Below are 19,358 nucleotides of genomic sequence, written 5' to 3'. Positions count from 1 at the left end.
GGAAGAATTGATTGAAGTAAGAGGAAGAGCAATGTTTACTAAACTTTCGCCAAGTGATCTGGAGAACTCACGATTGGGTTATGCCAACAAAGAACAATTCGAGGTACTGAATATAGATTCATTAACAGACACAGATTGGAGGAGTCCAATTATTAACTATCTGAAAAATCCTTCGACGGATACAGACAGAAAAATCAAGTATAGAGCCCTGTCATATTATCTGATGGGAAATGAATTGTTCAAGAAAACTCCTGAAGGGGTATTGTTAAAATGCTTGGGAGAAGTAGAAGCATACTTGGCTCTGTCGAACGTACATAGTGGGGCATGTGGTGCACATCAAGCAGGGCACAAAATGAAATGGCTTTTGTTTCGATATGGGATGTATTGGCCTTCGATGTTAAAAGATTGCATAGAATTTGCAAAAGGGTGCCAAGAATGCCAAGAACACGCAGGTATCCAACACGCCCCAGCAAACGAACTAAGTACGATAGTAAAACCATGGCCTTTTAGGGGATGGGCACTAGATTTGATTGGAGAAATTCACCCCAAGTCCTCTAAAGGCCAAAGATACATTTTGGTGGGAATAGACTATTTCACAAAATGGGTCGAAGCAATACCGCTGGCAAATGTGGATCAAGAGGCTGTGATTGAGTTCATTCAAAAACATATTATATATAGGTTTGGAATCCCAGAAAGCATAACAACGGATCAGGGATCAGTCTTTACTGGACGAAAAATGCAAGACTTTGCCAGAGAAATAGGTTTCAAGTTATTTACTTCTACACCTTATTATGCTCAAGCAAATGGCCAAGATGAAGCAGCAAATAAAGTAATAATTGGCCTTATTAAGAAACATGTAGGAAGGAAACCCAAGAATTGGCATAAGACTTTAGATCAGGCACTTTGGGCTTGTCGAACGTCTCCAAAAGAAGCCACAAATACAACTCCTTTTCAGTTAACGTTTGGACATGACGCAGTACTTCCAATTGAGATATGTTTGCAATCAGTAAGAATACAAAGGCAAGCAGACATTCCTCCCAACGTATACTGGGAATTAATGATGAACGAGTTAGTAGATTTGGACGAAGACAGGCTTCGAGCATTGGAAATGATAAAGAGGCAAAAGGAAAGAGTGTCTAGAGCATATAACAAAAAGGTGAAAAGTAAAACTTTTGTTAATAATGATCTAGTTTGGAAAGTTATTCTACCTATAGATCGAAAGAATCAGGCACTTGGTAAATGGTCCCCACATTGGGAAGGACCCTTTCGAATCTTAAAAGTATTCTCGAACAATGCCTACGAAATTGAAGAATTAGCAGAAGATCGCAGGATCTTAAGAGTAAATGGGAAATACTTGAAGAGATATAAACCTAGCATGCATGAAGTAAAGATTGCAAAGACGTAGACACTCAAAGTACTACGAAAAGCCAAAATGGTCAGGCATGTGTCAAAATATACTTCACATTGATCAAAATGGCTTTAGAATCAGAAAGAATTATGGAAAGAAAAATCAAAGCACCAAAATATTTTTTTCATTGCAAGCATGGAAATACATTTCATTACAAAACGATCCAGAAATAGGATCTAAGATTACAAAAGAGAGGAAGGCATAGACATACAAAAAGATTAAACTTAGACTCGCTAGTTAATTCTGGCGTCCAGACTGTCCAGAGATAGCACAGGAACAGGTTCAGCTTCGAACATGTCCCTAGCCCCAGAATCACGCATTCTTCTCACTACGCCTTTCTTGAGAAAAATGTAACTAAGGAGTCTCCCGTATGGAAGGCAAGTTACACTTTCTCGACGGTCCACGCCGATAGCAACAGCTTTGACAAGACCTTTGAAGATCATCAAAGGTATGTTAATCTTTCTTCCCCGAATACCACAGAGAATAAACTCCAGATCTTCAACCATGATGTTATTCTCATCAATCACCCGAGGTTGAAAGTTGCCTACGAGCATTTGGTGCCAAATCCTGATGGTTTGTGCGCTGTAGCGATCACTGTCCATGAGTGTTCTCAACATGATATGAGTAGTCATGCTAAGAACATTATCATCAAAAGTTGCTCCGGTGTTATTGCATCTTATGAGATTGGCAATAGTGGTGGGGGTAATGCTAAGGTGAGCATGTCGAACGGATGAATCAATGGTGGCTCTACCTTCAGGGTCCATGCGTAAAGACGCATTCATCCAAAACTCTGCCACCATATTAGGGTAGATGGCACCCTCCAGGACTTCCTCAAAGTAGAAGTTCAGTTCCTGATTAGCAAAGAGATTTTCAATGTTAATGAAATGACGAAGAAGTTCATCCTCATCAAGTCTGAACTCACCCTTGTTGAGAGCTTTGAGATCGTTAAAGGAGAGAATTCCAGCCATTTCAGGGAAAAATGGTGTTTGAGAGGAAAGAGTTGTGTTTTCTCTTTTTTCTGTGTTTTGGTTTGGGGAAGAAATACTTGAATGAAGAAATAAAAGTGATATGGAACCCTTTATATAGAAGGAGAATACTGAAGGTTGGTTTTACATTTTTAATGAGTGATTAGACTGCGGTTCGTTTTTCAAAGTAAGAAGTTATGGCCTCCGCCGTTTCCCGCCCTTGGAAGTTGAAAAGTAATCATTAAACTGATGCACGCACGTCTGAAAACCGACGTTTTGGAGAAAGTGACGTCACTTTTAATAATGATTATGGCTAGAAGAAGTGGAAACGTCAAGTCTAGAGGCAAGAGTGCTGCGAAGGATGTTCAGGTTCTACATGTTGTATTTAATAAAAAGCACTGTAGGAAATCTAAAGATATATTTGGCAGAAAATTGAAAGATTTGTTAAAATTAGTGCAAGCAAATAATATAGATAGAAATGGGAGTCAAGCGTACAAATATTATATGTCTCGATTACAAAATAAAAATCCAACAAATGAAACAAGATTGAAGACATCTAGCTAAAGTCCTCAGGGAGATCCCTTTTGATCTTCAGATATTGAGTTTCCCATGAGGACATTCGAAGTTCAATTAGTGCCCTTTGTTTCTTCAACTTGTCGATCTCTGGCACTAACTTCTGTGCAGTCTCGAAATGTTTGATTCCTGACTGCACCACTTCGAGCAAATCTTGTTGGTTAGATTCTTGGAGGGCTGCTTGGCTACTTTCAGCTTCCTTTATCTTGCCCTCGAGCATTTTTATTTCTTGTTTCCAGGAGCTGATTTTCCTCTCATATTCATCAATGGCTTTTTGATTCTCCGAATGTTTAAGCTTGAGGGCTTCACCTTGTTTTGTGGCTTCCACGGCAGAATTCCATGAAGAGTCATGAGAGGCCACTATCTCAGATAATGCTTTATCGACGTTTTGCTTTCGAAGAATGTCAGCTTGGAGTTGTTCAAGGAGAGAGCCTAGCAGAACAATCATCTCTGAGACTTCTGGGGAAACTTGAAGCAAATCTACTTTCTTTAAAAGTTGATTTAAGTTGTAGCTTTTAACAGGGTCCCGGTTGAGAACATCTACAAGATTGACCCCAAAGAATCTCTCTTTTATCTGTCGAAGAAGGTTAGGAGTATCTTCCTTGTCACTAGAATCTGCAGTTAGAGCTGGAGAAACATCAGGCTCCGAAAGTGAAGAAGTATTCACATTCATGATAGCCCTTAGGAACCCAAGAGGATCAGTTTGTTTAAGTTGTTCAAGCTCCGAGGGAGTAGGCTTCGTAGGAGCAGGCGTCGAAGTTGTCTCAGGAATAGTTTTTACATCGGGAGTCGAAGTCCCCTGAGAAACTGGTTTTTTTGGTTGAGAAATCTCCTCCATGGCATCTTTTTCCGATGCAGAATCTTCATTGCCATGAGTTTGCTGGTTCACATTGTCGCTACCGGAGAATGGATGATCCTCTTCCAAATCTTTGCCTTGATGAGTAGGTGGGGATTCGTCAGTAGACTGGCTTTCTTCGATTGGCTCATTAGGCAATATAGTGGCAATTGGCCTAACGTCTTTGAAGACTGGTGAGAGAACATGGGTTCTAGCTTGAGAAGTATCTGTTTCGAACGAAGCCAAGATAATCATGAGGTTAAGCCTTCGAAAGTTTTAATTGAGGAAAGTTGAAGTTTAACAATTACCATAAAGTTTATCAACATCAATGGTGAGGCCAGGGTCTTTGAAACCAGAAGTAGCAGTGCCAGCATCATCCTGCAATAACAAGGTAAAATGCCAGTGCAATTAGTTAGTTAAAATTACAAGATAATATGTAAGACAAACGCAAGATACCTTGGGTGGATTATTGTCTGGGCTTGAGTTATGACTTTCCAAAACAAGAGCATTGCTGGCAGTCTTCAAAGGAGACTCTTCAGAAGACACCTTATTGCCAGGAGAAGCAGCTTTTGAAGGACTTGCTTTTTTCCCTTTTCTTGAAGGGGTAACAGCTTTGTGTTTCTTTTTCTGTCCTTGTCTAGTTTGAGGAGGAGATTTGTCTTCACCATCTGAGGCATTGGTCGAAGAAGCTTTACGCTTCGAACCCGTTGGGGGTTTCGAGCTCTGGCAAATGAAAGATGAGGAAGATGAGCACCAATCACAGAATTGTACAAGATTGAGAGTATAAGATAAGTATTTACCGTGGGCTTCTTGTCCGTGACGATCGAATCACTTTCGTTTGGTTTGTCGCTTTTAGATGTCTCAGACTCTTTTGGGGCAGAAGCTTCTTTAATCTTCCTCCTTCGTGCAACAGCTGTAGTTGAGACTGAAATCAGTATATCAGTAAAAGAAAAGAAAAGTCAGTCGAAAAAGATTGCCTTAATCCAAACCTTCAGGTATTGGAGTCAGGACACGAACGTGTTTAAGATCTATATGAAGATGTCCTTTGAAAGTATCCAAGGTATGCTTAGTCGGAACCACTCGTTCAGCGCGTTTTTTGGCACTCTCTTGAAGAATTTTGAGAGCATTCCCACACACGAACCAGTCTGGGAAAGGAGGACTTAGAGCCACACCAAAATCAGCACTTGGTAGTGGAGGGAATTTTGGAGGATGAAGTTTGAAAGCCACTTCATAACGTAGTTCTGGTCGAACATACGAGGGCAATTTCAATTTATTTAGTTTGGTGGAAAACTTTTCGCGCAAAGTGACTGCAGCCTCACGAACGGTCCGACTAAGATCATCAGGCCTATAGATAGTTTCAAAGAATTTTTGAAAAGCTTGGATTTCTTTAATATGAGTTGAAGTACCTTTTTTGAAGTTCTCCTGCACATCAGTGAAAGCTGCGGTTAGTTCTTGAGCAAGGCTATCAGCATCAAAAATTTGAGAGCTATAATACTCTGCCCACCATTGATGAAAATCTGGTGTAGACTAAAAAGAAGGTTCGAAAGGAATAGGAGAAAGGTTGGCAACGCCAGTATATTTGTTGATCTTTCGTTCACATTCTTCTTCAGTCAGATACAAAGTGTGGAAACACATATGGTTCCTTTTCTCATATAAGCACTTGGGTGTTATTTGAGTTAGCCCAAACTGCCTCGAGACCAAATTTGGTTGATAACACATGAGGATACATTGACCCTTTGATGGTCGAAGACGGTGGGAAAATAATCTTGGAGTCAGAAAGGCTTCCCAAATTTCCATGGATTCAGTTTGCTGATCTTGAGATGTTGGTGGAAATTTTCGAGTAAACCATTCAGGACCTATTATTCTGTGTACAAATGGGGCCATGGAAGGATCGAACTGATCACGCCGAGCAAACATCATTGAATACGCCAAGAAATGTTCATGAAGCTTTCCCATTTCCTCTTTTGGAGTTAGGTAAGCTAACCTGGTCCCTTCTATAGTTCGATTTTTGATTGTGCTATCTTCCTCATTGACATCTCCTCGAAAAGGAAGATAAGTTTCGAATGTGGCATTGAGCCACAGTTGCAATAACCAAAAAGGACCAGCATAAAGTAAACTGCCAGATTTGAAATTCTTGGTAAGATTCGCAGCTTCACTAAGGTTTTCGTAAAGAGACCCTAGAAGTAGTTGGCTGAGGTTGAGTTTTCTACCAGCATGCAACTGATTAGCCATGCAAAGGTACCTCTTTGCAACCTGGATAGATCTTGAGCAGAAGGCGCACCGTGAGAGCCATAATGCTAGAAAAGCAATATGCTCTTCGTCAGATACTGTCGCTTCGGTGGTAATATGGTGTTTCTGGATGAATGCCGTGTAAGTAACTTGCGAATCGTTGAAACCTATAGTGTCATTATCCATGTCATTAGGATCAAAGGTTTCGCCAGTTGTTCGAAGTCCCGTAATAGCAGCCACATCAAAAAGTGTGGGGGTAACCATTCCACATGGAAGATGGAAGGTATTGTGAGAAGCATCCCAGAAATGAACCGCTGCTACTAACATGGGTTGGTTGTATTCTAAACCTGTTTTTGACAGTTGGATCAAATCGTATATCCCTAACGATTTCCAAAAGGACCCTTTTTGTTTCTCTACCTTTTCTAGCCAAGCATAATACAAGTCAGGATCTTTGGCTAAAGGGATTGACCTAAAAACTTTTACAGAATTGGTCATATAGTTTAACCTAATTTTTGCTAAAGCTAAAGGGGTTGCAGTTGAAGTTTTCTCAACGTTAGCAGATTTGCCTAAAGGAGAACGACCGTCTTCATCTATCTTAACTTTGCTAACTAATGGTCTAGTCTTGTAATAAGCAGGGAAGAATTTATTTACAGATTGGATACTTTCACTCGGTAACGGACCCATAAAAGCAAGAGTTTTTCCAGAAAGATCAAAAGGTATGATTACCTGGGAAGCGTAGATTGCGCGTATTTCTTCAGTGTTAGGGTTTGGAACGAACTCTCGTTCCCCAGAACGTGTTGTTGATTGGAGCTTCAAAGCGGGTTGAAGAACATTTGAAGATGAAGCCATGGAAGAGTTTTTGCTAAAAAGAGCAAGATTTTAGAAAGAGTGAAGATATTCTTAGTTTTCTCGGTGTAGAAGATGAATGGAAGGCGGTATAAAGGCACAAGGTCAAATATTTAAAGGTTTAAAGGAAACCCTTTTAAATCTTTTGGGTAAAACCCGAGAGACACGTGGCGGCTGGTGATTTAATCCAACGGCGGTCGAATGAGTTAGCTTCACTCCTAGTATGTAGGAGTAATGATCAGTAAGTAAGGTTAAAACGTGGGAATGTAAGTTATGAGAAGACATCTTTGAAAATGATAAGACGTTTCGGAAACAGTGTTATCAGTGATTATGACGTTAGTCAGCAGTCTTGGAACTTTCAAAGATCATAAAAACGAAATCTTATAATGACAAGAAACGCCTATTTCTGTTGATTCTCGAAACAGGCATTTATTGGGGGCAATTTGTTAGCTGAAGATTTCGTTTTATATTGTCCTTCGAAGGAGTTGAGAATCGAAGGAAAGATGGTTACTGATGGCCATCCCTTAAAAAAGTGAAAGAATGGCTACTGATGGTCATGCCTCGAAGATACAGACTTCTAAGTTCGTTGAAGATAGTGAACACTGAAAGACTAATGAAAGCATATGTCTTCGAGACTTAGACAAAGTTTATAAAGTATATATTTAAGTGTTACTACTTAGCGTGTTTTCATAGTGTTTTTACACTGCCACGCGTCGAAGATGGACTCAGGCGGGAAGATTTGAAATTCGAAGACGGTTTCGTAACCGTTCAAATACAGATGGCTTCGCTGGAAGTTCTGATGAGAAACGTGGCAGCAGATTAGTGTAGGACCGTTAAGGTCGAAACTAGTATAAATAGGAGTTTTAATGTTAGGATTCCGGGTGTTCATTTTGTACAAATCACTCACATATTTACTCAAGTATCAAGTGTTACGAGAAAGAGTTCGCTGAGAAAATGTACGTATGACACCACCATTTTAATACATGTGTATTGTATTTCATTTTCGAATACATTTCTGAATTACTGCATTTCTTTTATTTCTTGTCATTTACATTCCTGTATCTTTATTTTATTTCCGAATTTACTTTCATGATCATTTACTTTTAAAGTCTTTAACGTTTCTGCAGTTTAAGATTCTTTATGTTTTAACAATCTTTAAGTTTCATATGTTATGTTATTTATCTTTCTTGTTGAAGTTATAATTACATATAACGAAGCAATTACCAAGATTCTTGAATCGAACAATACTCATCGAAGAGGACAAATTACGAATATGATTCAAATGAACATTGATAACAATCTTCTAGACTATGTGTCCTAGGATCAATCTAGTCGATCCTGCAAGTAACCAAATCATATTTATTATAGTTTGGAAGACTAGCGGTTGTTTACCGGAAATCACCGTAAACAAATTGGCACGCCCAGTGGGACAGTGTCACGCGGATTGTTTTAATCAATTGTTTTGTTTTTGTCTAGACAATATCAAGACCTTGTATGAACCTTAGGAACGGTAAATTAAAAGACAGTGCACAACCGATTCCCAAACGAAGGTACAACAAGAAAATGGTCGTTACGGCCAGTGCAGGGGGTAATCAAGATCCCCCACAAGGTTCAGGATCAGGAGCGGAAAATTCGACTTCTACTCAAGAAGCACGAGATGCAACGGGTCCAAATGGATCGAGACCTGCAGATTATATTGAAGGAGGGTTTTGAAGAGCTTATATAAATTTTCTAAATATCTTTTAGGTTGTTATACTATTTTGAAAATTAAAATTTTTGTAATAATAATGACTCTTTTATCATTCTAAACAAAATCATTTTTTCAAAAAATATTAAATATTTTTTTATATTTTTTTAAAACGTTTTTGGAAGTCTTCTACTCCTCTCCAAACTCTCAAACACAATCTTAAGAAATAATAGCAATCCACCTTCAAAAAGGAGTCTTTCAACTAACCTAACTCTCTACCTCCTTCTAAAAGTAATTAAACAATCCAAAATATTTAAATAATTCTTTCTTTCTTCATGTGTTTTTTTGTTTATTTGTTTTAATCTCAGATTTTGTGTGTCTGTTTATTATGTTTTGATGTTAGTTTCTATTTTTTTTTTTTGTATCATACTCATTTAAATTATTAACATCTTCTCAAATATGATTACAACTTTTTTTGTCTAATGAAAAAAAGGGTGAAAAATATTTGATTTAAAAGAGAAATAATTTACTCATGTTTTTTTATAAATATTTTCAACTTTGTATATTTATAAGATTGCCTCAAGTCATAATGAGAAATGTTATTTTTCACATATTTCTTGACATAATTTTGACGTGGTATTAAGGGTAGCTTTTTAGCTTATTTGCATTTGTTGTTTTAGATACCTTGGCACATTGTCTAAAGACCTTACTTACTTATCCTTTGGTTAATAATTACATTATCATTAAAATGAATTTTTCAATTTTTATTGTTTGTTAAATTCCATCGATTAACTTCAAAAAACAAAAATATTTCAGTTTAGTTTTTTATTTTTCATTTACTATAAAAATTACTATTTATTTTAATCTAATCATGAAAACCCAAAAAATCATTCATTTAAGATTTTAGTGTTTTCTAAAAAAAAAATCAAATATTCAAATTCAGAGACAAAGAAAAAATGAAAAAATATTTAATAATGATCAAAGACTAATTAGAGAAGTTGTCAAGGTTAATTTTAAACATTTAACTAAAGAATCTTCCTCTTTCGTGGTAGTCATATTTTTACTTTCACATTTACTCTTCTTTTGCCTTGTCAGTTTGGTGATATATTTATTGCCTTGCATGATGTACTGTGGATGACTTAAGGTAGAGTTTTGATAACATTATTACCTAACCAATCACTATCACTATGACAAAATCGTAGCAATGTTTGTCATTATCTTCACCCAAAACTCTAGCATTCCATTGTAAATATGTGTCATTCCGTGAGGAAACATGAGAGATTTTTTAGACTAAAGATGTGCTCAAAATTTTGTGAGAGAAAAAGTGTTTTTTATTGTGAGAGTCAGAAGAAGAAGCTATTAATTAGTCTGACAAATAACACCAACATTTTCCATCTTCAAATGCTTCATTGTTGGTAACCTCTTTTTTCACATCTTGAATTTTTATTCGTTTATGTGTGGTTGAGTTCTAGTTATTAAATATGTCTATAATCTTAAATAATTTATGTTGTTTCAATTTATATTATTTGTTTGAGTTAACATTTATACACTTCATTACTACATGTTTAGGATGATAACTAATGGCAATGATCACAACTTCTAAAAGATACTATCTACTGCCCGTGAAAATCATTTTTATACAATTTATGTTTTGTTTATCTACTAGGACTAGCTAGCATTTTTTGTTAGTTTTCATTCTTTGCTGGTTCCACCTCAATCAGAGTTACAAAATTCAAGGAATGATTAAGTTACCTGACATATATCATGATGTACGTGCGCTATTGTTGTATGTATGATGTGTGCGTGTGTGTGTTATCTATGGTAAGGACTACATACCTTTGTTGTTTAGTTTTCTTTAGATATTGTGACTAGCTAGCTCTTTTTGTGAGCTTTTATTTGCTGTTGGTCCCACCTAGATTGGAGTTGCGAAACTCAAGATATGATCAAATTATGTTAGATAATGACTCAATCTTTTTTATTCTTTTTTATATAAATTATATCAAATTTGGATTAAATAAGGACTAATTAGATTTACATCCCTTTTATCCCAAAGTTTTTGGATACAAGTTGTATTGCTTTCTTGTTCAATCGCTTGTCTTCCTTTCAAAAAAATTAATAACTTGATCATCTTGAGTTCATCTTTTATCGAATTAATTAAAGTATTAATTGAATGTCCATTCTTTTTATTCTTTAGTATTCGAAAACAATTTGTACAACTTTATTCACTACTACCAAATTAAAGATCGAAAAAGCTTAAAAATTGGTCACTATAACTTTTTGCAACCAACTTAGCGACTATCACATTTTGGTTGAAAAAGTACTAGTCGCCAAGCTTTCATGACAAATTTAGTGACCAAAATTTAGCTACCAAATTTAGATTTCATGACATTGTTTTATTGAAAATAAGAAAGGATGTGACTTACACTCTATTAGAGGCCCAGGAATATTGTTTATGAAAAAACAGCTGAAGGATGTTTAGGAATTACAACTCATTAAGAAGCCCAGGATATTAAAAGATGATTGAGACTAACAGCTCAAGGAGAAGCCCAAGATGACTGTTAAAAACAGATGAATGTTTTGAAAACAGATGAATGAAAGAAAAGGGATGGGACTTATACTCAATGAAAGGCCCAATATATACCAAAAAATGTTTTATTGAAAACAATTGGGGCTTACAGCTCAGGGAGATGCCCAAGATGATTATTGTTTATGATAAACAGATAAAAAATGATTTTATTTATGAAAACAAAGGGGTTGGGACTTATAGCTCAAAGAGAGGTCCATGATTTATTTGAAATGAAAGAAAGTGTTTTTTACTTTGAAGATTTTGAAGGGCTTTGTTGACTGAAAATTCTAAGCGTGTGTTTAATCGACAGTTTTATAAAACAATTTATTTGACAAAAATCAGACTAGGTTAAGAAAAGAAATAATATTTACACTTAATTAAGACCTAGGAAATTAGGTTTTATTCACATGATTATTTGAAATTGATTAGGTTTTGAAAAAAAATTTAAAGGAAAATAATTTTTTAAGTATTCATAACATAAGAAAAATATATTAAATAAAGAATTTTTTTTGTGATTTTGTTATAATCATGAAATATATATGATAAATGAGTGGTGTGCAAGAAATCATATGAAAATGATTAAATTTGATTGGTGAATTAATTAAGTGAAGTTTGAAAAGAAATGATGAAAAATAATGGTAAAAAAGAGGTTTTGGTCCTCCAAGGGGTTGAACCTACACCTTTGAGGTTCAAGGCTCAAAACAACACCAACTGAGCCACGCGCGTGGCTTGAAAAAGAAATGATTCCATTTGGTTTTAAGTGAAAAAAAGTTTGGAAAATAGTTTTGAAAAATGAATGAAATAAAAAGGTGCGAGGGGGGATTGAACACCAGACCTTGGGCATGGCAAGAGGACAAAAGGCGCGCGCTGAGCCACTAGGGAAGACAATGTATTCAATTTATAAAACAAATTTAATTAATAATATTATAAATTGATTTCCTAGAAAAATTTGAAAATGGCGCCATTGTCGTCTTCAACCTCAAGCTCAAGAAAAATTTGAATTTTCATCTCTCTCGTTTCTCAACCATTTGCAAAGTTTTAAACATGAAACTTGCTTGATTTTTAACAAGGAATATGATGGTATTGTTTAATTTTATTTATTTTAAGTTAAATTCAAAATTTCACGTATGAACAATGATGAACCTGAAAACTGAAATTTAACATGAAATCGTGTATATGCATGAATTCATTCAATTAAGTTAGGGTTAATAATCTATATACATGCAGAAAGATGATGAAAACTTGTTTTATCAGTTATGATGCATGAATTATAGAGTTTAAATTTGAGCTACTAACCTTCAAAGTGAAAATCCAAAATCTTGATATGGATGTTCCAGTTGCAAGATTATGATCTGGGAAGCTTCTATGATGATTATGGAAGGTGTTTGGATGCTCACATTGGCCTGGAATCTTCTGAATTTCTCTACACGATCTCAACTACAACCACTCAAAGAAGATGGAGATGATGATTCTGATGTTTCAAAACTCCAACCAGGACTTGGATCACTTCTACATGATGTGTATGAACTGTATGAATGCTCAATTTCAAAGGAGAAGCTCTGGCTTGAAGAATTCACTTCTTTACTCCATGAGAAATTTTGAAAAATGAGAAAAGAGAGAAGTTAGAGAAAGCCAGGATTGAAGTTGCTTTGGTGGGATTTTGAATGAAGATGAGCTCTCTATTTATAGGAAAATGAGATGAGATTGTCTTGAGAGCAAATGAGCTTGAAGTTGAATTACTTAGTGAATAAGCTATGGAATATTCCTTTCATGTAATGATGAGTTTTTTGGCTTGGTTAGGATTCAATTCTACAAACTTCTCATTCCTCTAATTACAAGTTCAAATCTGATTTTGTGAGGGATCAATTTGGAATTTGGAGATAAACTTGATGAATCACCAAATTTTGAAATGATTTCAAATTGGTAATGATTACTTTTTCACATGATAAGTGAAAATGGTACTTTGATATTCTTTTGAAATGATTCCAAAATGATACACTTGTTCTTGGTTGATGAAAATGCATAAACATGTGCTAATTGAATGTAGAACTTGTGGAAAATTGGTGAAGAGTAAGACTAGTTAAGCTTGAAACTAGTTTTATGGAGCCTTCTTTGAAAATTCATAACTTCTTGCTCAAGTAAAATCAAATGATGTTTTAGGACTTTTTGGAAAGCTTGGAGGATGTTCTTCAACTCTCTTGGTGATGTCTTGAATGAATTCATCTTGGATCAAAGTGAAAAATGGCTTGGAAGTTGGTGAAAAAGTTGATAAAAAAGAGTTAGAAATTTTTTCTAAGTGTTGGAAAAATGTTCACAAGCTTCTAACTTAAAAACCATTCACTTTTTTGCAAAAAATTTCACCTTGACAAAGTTGTAGATCTTGATTTTCTCTTCAAAATGAGCTCAAAAGTCAAAGGTGATCTCAAATAGTTGACTTTTTCCAAATGAATTGACATCTTCTAAGTATCTGATGAATCAAGCTCTTCCAATCGAATGAGTGATACGAGTGGACCATAATGAAGCATTGGAGATTGTTGAACCATGATTTAAGTCGTGGAATCATGTATTGACTAAAAGTCAACCTCCCAAGTGAATTAGGTCAAAAACCCTAATTGGGGTCTAGATGAATTTGGAAATTGTTGATCATGTATTGAAGCACACATTGGCTTAGAATTTTATGAGGAGAATCATATGAAGATACTTGAGCTCTTTGAATCATGTTTTTGAAGCTTGAAGTCCCTTCCAGATGAAAATCTTAACTGCAGTCCCTGATGAATCCAAAATCCTAATTTGGTGTTTTTGATGAACTTGAGGCTTGATTCCTTTAGATTTGAGATCATGTGGGGATGAATGAAGCATTTTGATCTCTTATGATATACTGAGGATGATTTCATTCATTGATTGATCCTTTGCCTAACTTTTCTGGCTTGAAACCCTAATATGAGGACTTGGTGAACAAGTGATTGCTCTGGATATCTGTCTTGAATTGATGAAGCATGTGAGATTATATATAATGTGATATCTTAGGGGGTCAAATTTTAGGTATGACAACATCCAAAGCATTTAGAGATGAAATGTTCTATACACTTTATATTAAAAGGATAAACATTTATAGTAGAATCCTTTAAAATTTTAATAGTATTACAATCTAATTTTATTTATATTTTTCATGTATATAAATGGTTATTTTAACCTTGTCATTTATATACATGGGTTAGATCATGTCCAACCTTTGGTGCATGTGTAGTGAAATCATGTGATTTTAAAATGGAAAAAACAATTTCGTGTGCGTGTAAAAATATCATGTGATTTTAAAACTTTTAATTATAATAAGGAAAGAAAGAGAAAATAGAATAATATTATTAAAATATAGGATGAATTGAGACAAACATCAAAAGACACTAACAAATATTCTAATTTAAAGAATGTAACTTTTTACACTATAAAATAATTATATAATTGTATAGTTCAAAATGAAAAAGAGAGAACATATGGCACATATTGTTAAGTTTGTTATTGTAACAATTATTTTTCTAATCATATTCGTCTTTGGAACAGATGGTATCGTTCTAACAGATCGTAAGTTCAATTTTTCAATTTATTTTCAAAATCTATTCTTAATTTTTTTATACAATGTTCCATTTCTTATTAATATATATTTTTTAATTTGACATCACAAAAGTTATCAGATGTGAGTCTAATAAAGAATGTCGTCAACAAATGCCTGATTGCAAGCGTCCTAAAATGCCAAGGTGTGTAGCAAAGACATGTAAATGTTATTAATTATAAGAATAAACTTCAACCTATTTTCTCTGAACCTTCAAATAAATTTGATCCACTCAAATATTTATTTTCTCTGAACCTTCAAATAAATTTGATCCACTCAAATACTTATTATTGTATTATGTCAGTGTTGTTGCATTAGTTCACTCTTCAGAAATTAAAATATCCACTTTGTTATGATAAATTAAATTTGATGAAATAAATAACTATTATTTTGAGAAGAATAACAAATGAAGAAAAAAGAATTCTCTATAATTTTTTATTCTTTTTAACTCTATTATTTTGAATGAATAAATTAGACCTATTCATACCCAAAAAAAATTGTCTAACAAAAGAAATGTCATTATGTAGGAAAACATTCCCATTGAATTATAAGCAACGTGGTACTTACACAACTCACACTTGTTTCTCAACAGTCTTTCTCTCAAGTGTCATTCCATTCATTTTTCTCCACATACTAGTACCACCATTGATTGACAACCTTACCATGCAACGGGTACTTAAACGGTACAAGGCGCCATACTACCACTATGGTTGGAATATTTTTGATACAAAGAGTCGATCTTTTACTCGAACCAGGCCCCGATACTATTGATGAATCATCATTAAGGGTCAAAGACTCGCCCAAAGAAGTGAGACAGACACCAAATATTCACCAAAAACCTTAAGACAATGAGTGTATGGATTCTCTCACTTATAAATGTCCAACCTCCATTTTTCTAAACAATGTGGGACTTCAACTCACACTTATTTCATAAAAAATTTTGTACTATTGTTTCCCATCTTTCAACTGACAATTAAAAGCGGCTTTGATCTTGGGTTTGATTCCCAATAATAACATTTTCAAAATGACAAGTTAGATTTTTTTTCCCTCGGTTGGTGTAGCAGTGAAATTTGTGAGATTAGATGTATAAGCTCAAAGATAAAAGTTTGATGAATAAAAGGATGACAAACCTCAAGATCATTTCATATATGAATGAATATGATGGATGAGAGATGGATAAATATCGCATGCATGTGTTAGTAAACAATGTATATATACAAAGATAATAACATAACCAAATTATAAATGTACAAGGATGTAAATAAACAAGTATATATACAAGCATATAAGCAAGGAATGATCATAGCAACGAATTATATTAATATGGTATTGCTAAAGGTCAAAGGATCAAGAGATCACAAAGTTAGGGTTTTAGGGTTTATGTACACCTAAACCTAATTAATTAAAAGTTGATTAAAACAAAACCCTAAGGGGATTGACTAAGGGAATATGTTAATATTCTCAAGGGGAGCTTGCCCTAATCCTTGTTGATTCACACAAAAGTATATACAAGCTACTTGGTGAAAACTATTAAAAGAAATTGATTTAAAAGTCTTTTAAATGATGTAAAACAGTTGTTTTTTTATTTAATTTTAAAATGATTAAATAATAAATATTTTTGTGATTTTAAGTTATATTCTCAAAATAGACAAGATAAATGAGATGTATGCAAAAAATCAAATGGAAATGACGTAATTTACAATTTCAAATAAAAAATCAAAGTTTATTAAAAAGGTAAAAGAAACGAGTGGTAAAAAAAATTATTTGGCCTTGGGAGGACTTGAACCCACGCCCTAACACTCACATTTTAAAACACTTACCACTGGACCAACGCGCTATAACTGTTAACCAAATGCACGCGTAAATATATAATAAAAAAAGTGTTCTAAGTTCAGAATGAACTTCAATCTTCAACCTTGGTTCACATGATCTTCAGAAAGCGTGTTTGAGATTTAAGAAACCATTCTCAATGATGTAAAGACCAAATATGTTCAGAATTTTAACACGAATTCAACCATGTATCATTATTAAATTTATTCAAACTGTAGCTCACAAACTTCTTGACGGGTCTGTAAATAGAGTCTAAAATAAAACTGTAAGTGCACAGCCTATCAAAGTAATATATAAGATTATCGAACCACAAAGACCAATCGTCAATCTATCAACTCTATTACTAAGGTGTTTATCTAAGGCGGCTGAGAATATTTGATATGAGTGCAGTGCAAGAAAATAAAGGAATTAAGTAAATAGCAGATAAAAGCAACAGGTTCGAATGTAATTCACGTAAATCATACAATGTTTCAGTAACACATGGATAGAATTACTTATGGGGCAATATTTTCTACTTATTGAAAAGAACAATTTAACGGGAACTCGTCTCTTTCCCGTACTAAGAACCGAGTTTACTCTTTAAGTCTACCCATTCATTTGTCACATATGAACAGTGCACATTGCATTAAAGTAGTGAACCTATTTTTAAAAAATCAATTACTTGTCTTAGTAGAAAAGTGATTTTAACTTGGAAAATTTAACTTAAAGAGATTCTTTGGATTTTGGCCAAGAGTCAGATTTCAAACCCATAAATGCGTCCGAAAATAGTTTCAAAATCATTTTCTAAAAATGTGTCAAAGATCCCTAATTAACCAAACAAACTGCTTTTGCCCTTTTTGTTCGGTTAAAAACTAATCAAGTTTGATCTTAAGTATGGACGGCTTTCGATCTTACCCATAAACATATAAACAAAGTAAACTTGAATTAAAGGTTAGAACATCCCTAATAGTATTTCTATTAATATAACATTTGGAACACGATCTTGACGATGATCCTTACATTCTAACCTTTATAAATTTAGCCATACATGGAAATAAAAGCGAGCCTATAAAAACGTGTAGGCATAATAAGAGCGGGAAAATAAATAAAGTAAAAGTGAGACAGTAAAATAAAGCAGTTAAGTGAGCCTATAAAAACGCGTAGGCATGGTAAGAGCGGGAAAATAAATAAAGTAAAAGCAAGACATTAAAATAAAGCAATTAAATAAAACCTGCTCTAATCGGAGTCTCTGAGTTTGGTACAAGCGGAAAGTAAACGGCAAGGAAATGTAAATGGCGGTATGATGAACTTCAACCAAAGTGCTCCAAACCCAATTAAAGACTCAATCTACACCGTGACAACTCTTCAATGTTGTCACTTTACAGATACTGATGGTATATGGCTTAAGTAGTAACTAAGCTTGGATGATTGCCAAATGAAACGAAAACTCCTATTTATAGAGGAGTTGAGAAGCGTGCTTTTACAGGAGTTCCCTCCAACTTCTTTTGAACGAAAAACAAATAGAGAAGTCCACGCCCGCGGAAGGGGGGGGGGGTCCGCGCCCGCGGCCTTTGTGTATTAAGAAGATCGTGGGATCGTGGCAATCTGAGGGTCAGTTGGCTTAGCGCCCACGGAGGGAGGGTCTGCACCCGCGGCCTGTTATTTTCCATGATTGTAGATCTTTTTTAACGAGGCGTCATTTTGATTTACGGTTTAGGAGTTATGGCAAAACAGTCGGATAACGTCTCGCATGCAAATTGCTCAATTTCTTCTATTTTTTCGCCTGTTTTGCTTTGTTTCATCGCACACGCCTCTAAAATTACTAAGTACCTAAAAACAAACTAAATACCAACATAATAGTGCAAATTCAAATCAAAATAACTAGAAAACATGCATTAATCAAGTCAAATAAACAATGTATTTGTGTGTGATCAAAATCTCCCACACTTAAACCTTTGCTTGTCCTCAAGCAAAAAAAATTAAGTAAACAATACCGTTAAAATAATTATTTCGGGTCTAACGGATTTATTTTGAATAATGTTACATCAACAGATATTATATCACAAAAACAAGGGTAGCGTAGTAACACATTCCATTTGTATATGTGTTGTTATAATATGATTGGAAGATTTCCACGGTGGTGTTTAGATCGGTGAGATGGGTTAATCCCATGATTGGTACCACATGCATAGAGTCTTTGCATTTGTATATGTGTTGTTATAACATGATTGGAAGATTTCCAGTGTTATATCGTGGTGATGTGGGCTGTGTCTGATTGCATTCGTAACTATTGGTGAATAATTTCTGAAACCTATAATATGTTGCAATAGGGTGAACAATTTATTTATGATGTTTTGTTGTTTATGAACTCATAATATAGTTTAATTGTGAATATGTCTCACCCTTACTGTTGATCATTTTAAGATTAAGGAGTAGTGGCGTTGTGCTTGGTGAGGATAGCTTATAAGCTAATCCGTTTAGTTTTCAGTTGTGTCGGTGTCATGCTCTGGTCTTGTAACACTGGGAACGTTGTTTTAGAGTTATTTTAAATAAAATCTTCTTTTATTTATTTATTTGGATAATTTTAGTTGATTGAGACGGTGATTTTTGGTGATGATAATAGAGGTTTACATTATCCAAGTATGAGATTCTATTCCGCTGTGTTAAACATGTTTGGTTGAGATACGTGATTATGTTCCTCGTAAAAAGAATGACAAATATATGTTTTTATTTTATTTAAGGGGTTGTAGCATGCTTTTTACATGTTTACTCTGAATTTATTGTATACCCCGCGGAGGATTAGAAGGGTGTTACAATAGTGGTATCAGAGCAT

At 34.6% G+C, this 19,358-nt stretch overlaps 2 protein-coding genes and 1 long non-coding RNA gene across 4 annotated transcripts; 1 reads left to right on the top strand and 2 right to left on the bottom strand.

The window, feature by feature from the left end:
* Positions 1–258: 258 nt before the first annotated feature.
* LOC131594628 (uncharacterized) lies at positions 259–4,732 on the bottom strand. The gene is made up of 4 exons (XM_058866808.1): positions 4,582–4,732; positions 4,238–4,504; positions 4,090–4,159; positions 259–4,008 (listed from the first exon to the last, which is right to left on the bottom strand). Exon 4 carries the CDS (start codon positions 3,782–3,784, stop codon positions 2,930–2,932), a length of 855 nt encoding a protein of 284 aa, XP_058722791.1. The 5' UTR covers positions 3,785–4,008; positions 4,090–4,159; positions 4,238–4,504; positions 4,582–4,732; the 3' UTR covers positions 259–2,929.
* Positions 4,732–14,262, bottom strand: LOC131594627 (uncharacterized). Of its 2 annotated transcripts, none has more exons than XM_058866806.1 (2): positions 12,406–14,262; positions 4,732–10,474 (listed from the first exon to the last, which is right to left on the bottom strand). In XM_058866806.1, exon 2 carries the CDS (start codon positions 6,857–6,859, stop codon positions 5,309–5,311), a length of 1,551 nt encoding a protein of 516 aa, XP_058722789.1. In that variant the 5' UTR covers positions 6,860–10,474; positions 12,406–14,262; the 3' UTR covers positions 4,732–5,308. The 2 variants fall into 2 exon arrangements, with proteins under 2 accessions (XP_058722789.1, XP_058722790.1); XM_058866807.1 differs by having other exon boundaries at positions 4,732–10,455.
* A 298-nt stretch (positions 14,263–14,560) lies between these two features.
* LOC131598958 (uncharacterized) lies at positions 14,561–14,862 on the top strand. The gene is made up of 2 exons (XR_009282457.1): positions 14,561–14,688; positions 14,792–14,862. It is a non-coding gene; the product is annotated as an uncharacterized LOC131598958 (long non-coding RNA).
* Positions 14,863–19,358: the final 4,496 nt, after the last annotated feature.

Source organism: Vicia villosa, linkage group LG4 (genome assembly GCF_029867415.1).
Source record: "Vicia villosa cultivar HV-30 ecotype Madison, WI linkage group LG4, Vvil1.0, whole genome shotgun sequence".
NCBI classification, from domain to species: domain Eukaryota; kingdom Viridiplantae; phylum Streptophyta; class Magnoliopsida; order Fabales; family Fabaceae; genus Vicia; species Vicia villosa.
The sequence above is the reverse complement of the archived record's forward strand: the minus strand, read 5'-3'. Positions and strand labels throughout refer to the sequence as shown.